This window comes from Apostichopus japonicus, chromosome 4 (assembly GCF_037975245.1).
Source record: "Apostichopus japonicus isolate 1M-3 chromosome 4, ASM3797524v1, whole genome shotgun sequence".
Lineage (NCBI taxonomy): Eukaryota > Metazoa > Echinodermata > Holothuroidea > Aspidochirotida > Stichopodidae > Apostichopus > Apostichopus japonicus.
This window is the reverse complement of record NC_092564.1, coordinates 5,342,897-5,353,626: the sequence shown is the minus strand read 5'-3', so window position 1 is coordinate 5,353,626 and position 10,730 is coordinate 5,342,897. Positions and strand designations below refer to the sequence as shown.

General features: G+C 39.2%; 1 protein-coding gene across 1 annotated transcript; it reads left to right on the top strand.

Annotated features, from left to right (window-relative positions):
* The first annotated feature begins 2,774 nt into the window (after positions 1 to 2,774).
* Positions 2,775 to 9,009, top strand: LOC139966005 (long-chain specific acyl-CoA dehydrogenase, mitochondrial-like). Its single transcript, XM_071968645.1, has 10 exons — positions 2,775 to 2,879; positions 3,734 to 3,790; positions 4,214 to 4,345; positions 4,875 to 5,012; positions 5,412 to 5,579; positions 6,047 to 6,113; positions 6,496 to 6,660; positions 7,748 to 7,972; positions 8,409 to 8,536; positions 8,809 to 9,009. The coding sequence occupies exons 1-10, from the start codon at positions 2,803 to 2,805 to the stop codon at positions 8,987 to 8,989; spliced, it is 1,338 nt and encodes a 445-aa protein (XP_071824746.1). The 5' UTR covers positions 2,775 to 2,802; the 3' UTR covers positions 8,990 to 9,009.
* Positions 9,010 to 10,730: the final 1,721 nt, after the last annotated feature.

Here is a 10,730-nt window from a genome sequence, read left to right as displayed (position 1 = left end):
TGGATTCCTATTAAATTGGGACTGTTGGGAGGTTATGTCACTATTATAATTTTGTCTGTCTGTCTGTCAATCTGTCTGTGGTAATCAGATGGCGAAGTTGTTAGTCAAAGTAAAGACTTAGTGGATGGTAGTTGTTAAAGGTAAGCATGTTATAAGATACTTATTCAGTTGGGGTGAGTGAATTGTGTATTATGGAATTGAGAATAAATTATGCTTTATCCCATATTTCTCTCCCCCCCCCCTCCTATCTAGTTGACATGCGCCCAGGGCTGTGTCCTCACTCCCTCTCGCCAGGCCTTTCATGCATGTATGAATTGAATTCGAGTCACCGGTTCACCTTGTTACGATACTATACTTGTGGAAATATTTCATATAAAAGTCACCAAAGATGCTTGACTGAATCTGATCAGAGACCAATGAATGGGTAGTTATTAATCATTTTACGAAGGCTAGACAGCTAGCTCTTTGAATATATAGTGTCTCTTTCCAAGTTTACATTTTTACCTCTTTACTGCCTGATGTTTTACAAATTTTATTCATTATCTCAACTTATATTTTGTATTGCATTAAACGTAATTGCATTATACATAAATATTGTGTTTTCTTTCTTTCTTTTGTCTCTATTTCCTGTTTTTACTGTTTAAGTGGACAGTATCCAAAATTCAAAAGATAAATGCTATTACACAGTTCATATAATCTGCCAATCTGACAACTCAATTTTGTAATGAATTGATATCTCTATTGGTGCGTATGTTTATGACGTCATGACTTGTATAACACGAACTGATAAAAGAACACTGTGGAATCTGGATCCACCAAAGACGAGAACTGTATCCGGTATAGGTCAATAGAGGTCAACGTTTGAACCTCTTGTAGACATAACTCTACAAACAAAGTTGAAACATTCTATACTTAGCGTGTGGGTCCACTCTTAGTTGAAAAGCCCAGTTGTTTTGCGTGTAGATCAAATGTCACGAGAGGTCAAAGCCTGTCAACCTTGCGAAGTCAATAACTTCAAAATCAAAGCTTGGATGAGTTCCATCTCTTTACACGTGGATCCAACTAATCAGTGGGACTAAAGACTCGCGCACATGCCGGTAATCTGACCTAGTTTCGAATGAGGTGTAACAGAAGTGTTAGACACCACCATCGATCCCAGAAAATACACACACAGATTGCTACCGTCGGTAATTAGACACTAGTGTACAGTCAATATATGCAGCTACGGTCAATACCCACAACACAGTGTACATAGCAGCGATGGACATCTCAGGTCCAGATAAAAGATAACACGGTATCACGTTACATTACTGTCTGCATTTTGTCAAGAAAAAAACTTCACTTGCAAGCAACGGAAAGTTAACTTTTTTTTGGAGGGCGCTTTGGGGCGAATCTTCAATGCCTTTAAGTGAATACAAGAACCAAACTGTGTTCGATTGTTTGAAGAAGAAAATAATGCGAAATGTAGCGTTACAGATGAATTTTTTTATGAAATGCATACTGAGATGTAGAACTTGAACAGGTTCAAATGACTGCATTAACCGGACTAACAAGAGTAATGGCAAACAATTACACCTATTATTTCACTAGAAAATCAAAATTACCTATTGTTTCCAAAATATTAAAATATATCTTCGGGTAAATCCTTAACACCGTGTTGTAATGTAAGATGAGTGGCAGCTCGAACACTCTTTGCATATTCATAAATATCATTTGGATTATAAAGAGACAAGGGGTCAAGGTTGCCCCTGTGTAAAGTTTATATTTATCATTATGTTAGGATAACTTTCTGCGTGGTCAGGAATATACCTGGACATTGATCGGCTTTTACAGTATAATGAGATTTCAAATTGAAAGTAAGCAATATAAAATACTGATATCTAAACGATCATATCTAAACATGGCCAATTGTTTGTCTGAATAGCAAGATGCAGTGATATCGTTTGGCCATACACAACTGGCAAATTATTGAGTAAACAGTTTGTGTAATTTTGGATACGGCATCTGATACCAACATTTTATTTCAGTTCCTTAAGTTTACTCAGTGTGTGGAGGTCACAGCTCCCCCCACACTGGCAGAGCATTGCCCCCTGTACCCCCGCATCGCCGCTTTATGAAACTTTACACAAAACTGTGTGTGTTTGGGTGTGTTAATTAGAACAGTATAGATCTTATCTAATGATAGACTGCACCATTTGCCGTCTAAACGTCTATTTTGGTTTCTGGAAGGTATTCCTGATGAAGCAACCCTACATGGGAGTTGGCTTCAACAACCTCGGGGCCACCCCATCCTTCATAAGGTCCTTGATTCACATATGGCCTTCCCATGAAGTTTCATACCCATATCTACATTAACTGGGAGTTTAGAATTTGGATCCACCTCCCTTCCCGTCCCCAAACACCCCGCCTCCCACACACCTTTGAAAACCAGTGCACTCAACTTCACGGGACTGTGGCAAAGTCGATTCACAATGTTGTATTTTTTAAGGCTACAATTTTCATGTTTAGGGAAGCTTTCTCTGCCGTTTTCTACTCAATTGAGTCTTTTTTTTTCATTTCTTTGGGGGGGGGGAGTGGGGGGTACCGAATAATATTCGAATTATAGCTTGGTTATAGACGAACACACATAATAAACTACCAAGTAGCTATCAACTTGCTTGGTGTATGCGGCTCTTTCTATTGACCCTAAGAACAAAGTTCATTCAAGCAGTTAGTCATCTCTGTGAATATGATATTTATACCCATTAGTCGGAGTTTTACGAGAAATGTGAATGGTCAGAAACAAATCGCGGATAATAGATCATGGCTACCTTGTACTCAACAAGTCGATCCCTCTTAGCTTTAAGATGTGTTGGTGCGAGGCGAATTGATCCTATAAGGTAAGTTTATAAATCAATTAGGCTGATATCAATATAAAAAATATAAATTCAATCAAAATTACAAACCGATACAGCATTATAAACGTCACATTTATATTAAAATTAAAATTTAAAAGTGCGAACTTCCGAACGTGTGCACGAAGGGTGACGAAGAAATGACTCGATAAAAGGTGCTAAGAATATTGTACAGAATTGGGCACCAACACCATCTGGGGAGGAAAAGCAGATATTCGGGGAAGGGAGAAGGGGAGGGGACACGGAATAATCAACTATTTTGTGTTATGATATTATATTTTAAGCTATAAGGCATTTTTGTAATGATACTATTTTCTTTTCACATGTATTTTTACGGTTCAGATAGATGTCAAGAACGAAGAGGGGAAGGTGGTGGGGGGGGGGGTTGGAAGGATTGTTCTGAGTCCGGACAAGAGGTGGGTTGGAGGCAGAGGAAGGAGGGAATGGGAAGGGTGGGGGAGAACAACTTGTGCTCTGAATCGATGCCTGGATTTTAGATTGGGAATATGAAGTGGATTGGGAGAAGGTTGCTTAATCTTTATTGCATATAGTTGTGCTTTACAACAGGTTGTCGTTTTTTCATAACAGAATGGGCTATAGATGGTACTTGCCGATACTTATTCTAAGCAATCCTCACAAGACTGCTACTAAGCACGAAATAAATGGCTCTCTTAAAGAGGATCAAGCCAATCAAAGACAAATCACACGGCTAAAACATATTTTAAACAACTCTTAGGATTTTCCTTCTTGTTATAGTTTCACAATGAAAACTATATAATTTTAACATTGTGTGTCTTAACTCATCCGCTTCAGGAAACGTTTTTCTAATTCATTCACAGATTTCAACACCCCGGTCGTCAACAAAGAGAATCCACTGAAGATATTGCAATGCCCAGGTGAATATTTTTCCTTTCAGAACGGAGAAGGGGTTTGTGGAGGTGGGGGGGGGGGGGGAGAAATGGGAAAGGGGAGAGAATTAGGAGAAAGGAGAAGGAGAGGATAAGGGACAGAAGATAAAATAGGAATAATCCTAAACATGCGTTTATCGCAATAAACATTGATATTGATTGATTTGACCACCCTATACGATATCTCAGCAGATGATATGGAAGTACATTTCTGTTTATTTGATTGAATATGCAAATAGTTATCCAAAACCCACCAGAACTATCTATCAGTCGCCTTCTCGGACGAAAGAACGCCACTGCAGAAACAAATTTTGATAGTGTGTAATTTCAAGATACTCATGTGTCATAACTTGGCATTTCATTTATTTAGTTTTTCAAAATATTTCGATGATGAATGTTGTCTTTTCGAAGGAGGATCGAAACTGCTCAAGCAGCAAAGTTAACTGATACTGGTACCAGAAATATTTTCACAGAAGAACACGATATATTTCGGAGATCGGTCCGTAGATTTTTTGAAGAGGAAGTTGTACCCAACCAAATGAAGTAAGTTGATGATTTAACGATTTATGTTTACTTGGCCCTTTGATGGGAAATGTATTTTTAAGCGCAGACTCGGAAGGAAACTATAATAACTGCAATTTTAGGGGATCTCCTGACAATGGTCTTAAGCAGATCATTTTTTATTCTCTATAATAAAAAGAGAAAATTCTGCTGAAGGACTATAGAAAGCTGAACCGAGCATTTTGTCTTTAAAAGCACGTTCATAGGCGTAGGAGGCGGGGGAGGGCTGGGGGAGGGGGGGGGGGCTGGGCTGGGGGGCTGAAAAATGTTCGTTATATTTTTCGGGCAAGTCGTTACAGCCCCCCAAATCAAATTAGGCTCCTACGCTTATGAGCACATTATAGAATATATTATGATATAACATAATAAAGTATTGATTCATATGGCTAAGACTAAACAATTTGCATTTCGATGAAATTGATTTCTTCGTGTTTGAATTAAAAAAAAAGTACCGCTATATTTGACAACAAATGGTATGGTTACTCCGTTCTATAATTCTTTTTATTTATAGATTCGAGCAGCAGGGTTATGTAGATAGAGAGATATGGGAGATGATGGGAGCAGCGGGAATGCTGGGCGTGGCAGCTCCGGCTGAGATGGGTGGTGTAGGAGCAGACTTCAAATGCGCTGCCATTGTTTCAGAAGAACAGTAAGTGACACATGCTGTTATCCGAAGTGCATGGGTTGGGTATATATACTGATATAGGAACGACCTAGTGTGTATTATGACGTCGTTTTGGAACGTGTGACGCGTTTTTTTATTTTTTTATTTTTGGAATAAGTTTGCGTTGAACTAGCGCTATATTGGGGACAACAATAGAATAACGATGGGAAATTAAAAAATAAATGCTTCCCTTTATACTTAAAGAAAAATAACGATAAAATTAAAGTCTAACGCATTTAAATGTACGGATAAATGCAAGCATGGATACCGTGATAGTGTGTGTGTGTGTGTGGGCGGGGGGTCAGGGGGGGGAAGTTGATCTACGACCCGGAATGTGGGAGGTACCGTTAGAATGGTCATAAAAACCTTCGCTTTCCACCGCAGGGGTTACGCGAACGATGCCGGAACGATCGGATTTAAGCTGCACAGCGACGTGATTATGCCGTACATTGAAGAATACGGTACATCAGAACAACAACAGCGATACATCCCTGGTATGACTAACGGCAAACTGATTGGATGTTTAGCGATGACGGAACCTCAAGCAGGAAGGTACTGTACATTAGACACATACTGTTACATTGATTTAAATATTTTGAAAGTTAAATGTCTCGTCGATTTTGGGGACGGATGTTTTGTCACGACAGAACTTACATATTACGTATATGAGGTGAAGGGGTAGGAGGGGTATATGGGACTGTTAGGGTAATAGGGTCGGGAAGGGGAGGGGGTCTGTGTATAGTCTCTTTCTGATTTATTTCTAATGTATTGTTGTTATTAACATACATCGCACATCACATCACTTGACTTGTATGTAATTGTGCTTTCATGCATGTGATGGTGCAAAACACAACATCACCTCGAAATGTCCCGAGACCTGGACCTTCTGCGCATTCTGTACCACAAATTCCACTATTTAAATGTTTGTTCTTCTTCAACAAATATAACTATTTAGTTACAATTTCCTTCTAATTTTGAAACCATGCAGGAACCAACTCCCATTTCTTTTCATTTCACAGTGATTTACAAGGATTGAAAACAACAGCTAAAAGAGACGGTGACGACTGGATTTTGAATGGAACAAAGGTATATGAATATGCATATCATATCATATTATATTATCACGCAATTTACTATATTTGGCTGCTTTCTTTACTGATCTTTTGCCTTTTATATAATTTTTTAATCGGAACCGGTTTTATTTGAGCATGCATGTTATTAATACATCCCTACAGGTTTAAGATCATTTGTTAATATTAACAATGCTAAAACTTAATGAGTTTTGAAGAAACTAAAATGATTCTTTAAGTTGTAAAATTCCAAATTATTGGATCTGTTTTTTCCTTCCTCTTCCTTAAAATCGCGTGGCTGAATCGTTTTCTAGGATTTTGAGAAAGCAAGATTGCATTCTTTTGAGAAAAAACGTTTTGTAAAACAATAATGAAATCTGCTTCCTGTTTTGTGACAGACGTTCATCACGAATGGTTACGTATGTGATGTGGCGTTGGTCGCTGCAATTACAGACCTCAACGTTAAACATAAAGCTCACGGCATGTCATTGTTTCTGGTCGATGCTAATAGTCCAGGATTCATAAAAGGGAAACCTTTAAAGAAGATTGGCCAGAACTCAGGAGTGAGTATTGAATAGATTTTGTTTTACAAAACACTTGTATGGCAAGTCTTGCTGTTTAGCGGGGTCTTGGGGATGGGGTGGGGTAGGGGGCACAGGGGCACGTGCTCCCCATATTTTGTGAAAAATCCCAAAAGCATCCCATTCTCATAAATTAAATTAATGGAAAGTACCCCACTCCATTCTTGTAATTAAACTTGCCCTTCAAGTTGCTATTTAAAACTATCCCCTTTGGTTGAGAAATTAAGACCAGTACTATTAAAGAGTCCCTTTGTTATATGTAAAACTGTAAAAGGTTCAAATACATGGAATTTGGGATAAATAGCGCAAAGAGGACCCCGTTTGTCGGGAAGTGTTGAGGTGATTTTGTGGTTTGCTGCCTGGGTTTCCCACTGCCCTTCGAAGTTTTGTGCCCATCCCCCGCCAGCCGCCTCTGCTATTTAGTTTCTCTTGCTAACACATAGGCCCATATTTAATAGAATAGACACTATTAATTTTTGTTACTGTATTATATTAATGTCACATAATCCCGAATGTCTAGTACAAAATGAGCAACCTGCATCCACTGCAGCTCTACCGCGTGCAACGTACCTTGACAGTAACGGTTCGCCTATTGGTGTAGCTTATATTTATATATACTTTGCATATAAGAATCTGGGCTGAATGCGGTATTGTTATTAACTGCTAAGACATAATATGCTAATTGCTGCCTCTTGAGACAGAACGAAATAAGGCACAGAAACCCCCACAGAGAGCATTTAAAGGGGAATATGGTTAAAATAAATTTATAAATTAGCAGATGGAAGCATGGTGGACGTGAAAAAAAACCAAGCGTTATTTCATAGAACTGACACAGTTCCCGCCAATACCCCCTCTTAAGTCGGAGATACTAAATTACCTCCGATCGATTTAGGCATAAACAGTCATGGACTTTTTTACCCCCGACTGACGAAGAAGAGGGGGTGGGGGGGGGGGTAACCCACTGACACCCTATAGCTACTACTGCGACCATGTGATGAAGGTCGCACGCAACGCATTTAGTCGCGGTTGTTGTCATAGTTTTAACAATCATTCTTATTTCTTTTGAAAGGATACAGTTGAGCTAGTCTTTGAGGACGTCCGCCTTCCGAAAGAGGCCTTGTTGGGTGGGGAGGAAACGTTAAACAAAGGTTTCTATCTGACTATGAACCAGGTGCCCAGAGAACGTTTAATTCTTTCGGTTGGCGTCCAAGCTCACTCGGAGTGTATGTTTGAAATGACCAGAGATTATGTCAAGCAACGAAAGGCGTTCGGCAGAACGTTATCAAACCTTCAGGTAAAAATAGTTTAATGTCTTGATTAACACACATTGAAGGGGAAGGTGGGAGGGGCAAAGGGGGATGGAGGGGGAGGGGAGGGGGAGGGGGAGGGGAGGGGTTGAAGGGCATGTCCAAATGGTCTATACATATTTAATGTTACACAAGATGTCCACTCACAGGTTCATCTTAAGAAGTTGCTGCTATCAGTATCTTGTACAAAAGTCAACTTCATTACGTCGCTCTAATTACATTATGAAAACATTGCCAGACGAAGATAACTTAATTATCGATTTGTCTTACATGTCAATAACAACTATTAAAAAGTAACATAGCAAATGTTTTAAATGATTAAGACTGAAAAGACTGACCGATCAACTGATTTATGAAAGGTTATTTTTTCTTTGGAATAAATGTGTTTGCTTAAAAGTATACACACGTTCATTTTTACCACAGACCATTCAGCATCGCTTAGCCGAGATGAAAACAGAGCTTTGTGTGGCTAGAACCTTCACGGATCAATGCCTGCAACTCTACTGCGAAAACAGGCTTGATACCTCAAGTGTATCAATGCTCAAATATTGGTAGGATATCCAATTCATTGTCTGTAAGATAACATATCGTATACACAATAATTACAGTTCAAAGAGTTTTATGCTGTTGAATCCCCACCAACCTTTCATGAATTCCTCCTTTCATTCTCGAAGTAAAAGGTAATGACAAAAAAAAAAAAAAAAAAATTGAGGACGCATTCGGCGGCTGTAATATGTCCGGTGATTTCTCTCACTGCCCGAAAAATACAGTTATTAAAGTAACATTCCTATATTTCTTTCTTATCGCTTACCATCATCTACAGGATTTCAGATATTTGCTTCAAGGTTGCTAGCGAATGTGTGCAATTACACGGTGGAATGGGATACATGTGGGAGCATCCCATTGCGAGAGGATTTGCGTCATCCAAGGTGTATCCCATCTACACTGGAAGTAATGAAATAATGAAGGAGCTCATCGCGAGAGGAATAACAGCAGAAAAGTGATTTGTGCTCATGAACTAATGTATCAGTATAGCTACCATGTATGTTACGTTCAGGGATTTGCTTTGAATGCACGCTGAGAGGGCTGGTGTGGGGTGGGGTGGGGTTGGGAAGGGGTTTGCTTTTACTTTTTTAAAGGGGGTGGGGGCAGGTAAGAGGTATTTTCCCTTGAGAATGGCCGCTCTATTCTTAAGTTGAAGTCTGTTTCACATACAGGAAAAGAAATTTAAACTTTAAAGGTTTAATTAGTAGAACAGTTCTACCCGATAAAGCTGCCTTTATAACATTTAACCAAAGTTGCAACTATAGATAACAGCGTGTATACAGCCTATAAAACCACGTTAACGTGTATTGACCTGTTGTCAATGCTTGCTAATCGTTGTACAGTTATTTTCTCAATGTTTCTGAGAAGAAAAGAGTGGATGAAATCGTCAAGGGATGGGCGTGGTGTGTGAGTTTAAGTGGAGGTGGGGGGGGGGGGCAATACGTATAAAGACGTGCGCCATGTAACTACGAAACCGCTTATTAAGGGAAAAGTCTATAGTAGCAACGCTAGCTTAAATATATATATATATATATATATATATATATATATATATATATATAAATGAAAATCGTAATGAGTTGGAAAATCAAGAACAGTGAAAAAACTTTCAGCCTCCACCGGGATTCGAACCACGGGCCTCCCGCTCTGTACGCGGACACCCTAACCACTAGGCTATGGACGCTGATTGTATGTCCAGAGGTTCGAAACCGGTAAGGAAGATCGTAATTCCACTGTAGGCGTTTGTCACCTGTATCGAACATTACTAGTTCTGTTTTTGGTGACATATTTTGCCTTACTCTAGAGATCAAACATGATGCTAACCAACTCGAAAATCATTTGTGATTCCTAAAGCCGGATCTCATAAGAGATACTTTGAACAGACTTTATGTTAATGCAATGGAGGTAAACGACAAAGGCAAATGAATATATATAAATGAAAATCGTAATGAGTTGGAAAATCAAGAACAGTGAAAAAACTTTCAGCCTCCACCGGGATTCGAACCACGGGCCTCCCGCTCTGTACGCGGACACCCTAACCACTAGGCTATGGACGCTGATTGTATGTCCAGAGGTTCGAAACCGGTAAGGAAGATCGTAATTCCACTGTAGGCGTTTGCCACCTGTATCGAACATTACTAGTTCTGTTTTTGGTGACATATTTTGCCTTACTCTAGAGATCAAACATGATGCTAACCAACTCGAAAATCATTTGTGATTCCTAAAGCCGGATCTCATAAGAGATACTTTGAACAGACTTTATGTTAATGCAATGGAGGTAAACGACAAAGGCAAATGAATATATATAAATGAAAATCGTAATGAGTTGGAAAATCAAGAACAGTGAAAAAACTTTCAGCCTCCACCGGGATTCGAACCACGGGCCTCCCGCTCTGTACGCGGACACCCTAACCACTAGGCTATGGACGCTGATTGTATGTCCAGAGGTTCGAAACCGGTAAGGAAGATCGTAATTCCACTGTAGGCGTTTGTCACCTGTATCGAACATTACTAGTTCTGTTTTTGGTGACATATTTTGCCTTACTCTAGAGATCAAACATGATGCTAACCAACTCGAAAATCATTTGTGATATATATATATATATTTGGGTGAAGTACTTTATCCTTAGAATTATCATGTATGATATTTTGATGTTTTTTTTTTTGAGGTATCGTTAAGTATTGCTAGGGAATAAAGAC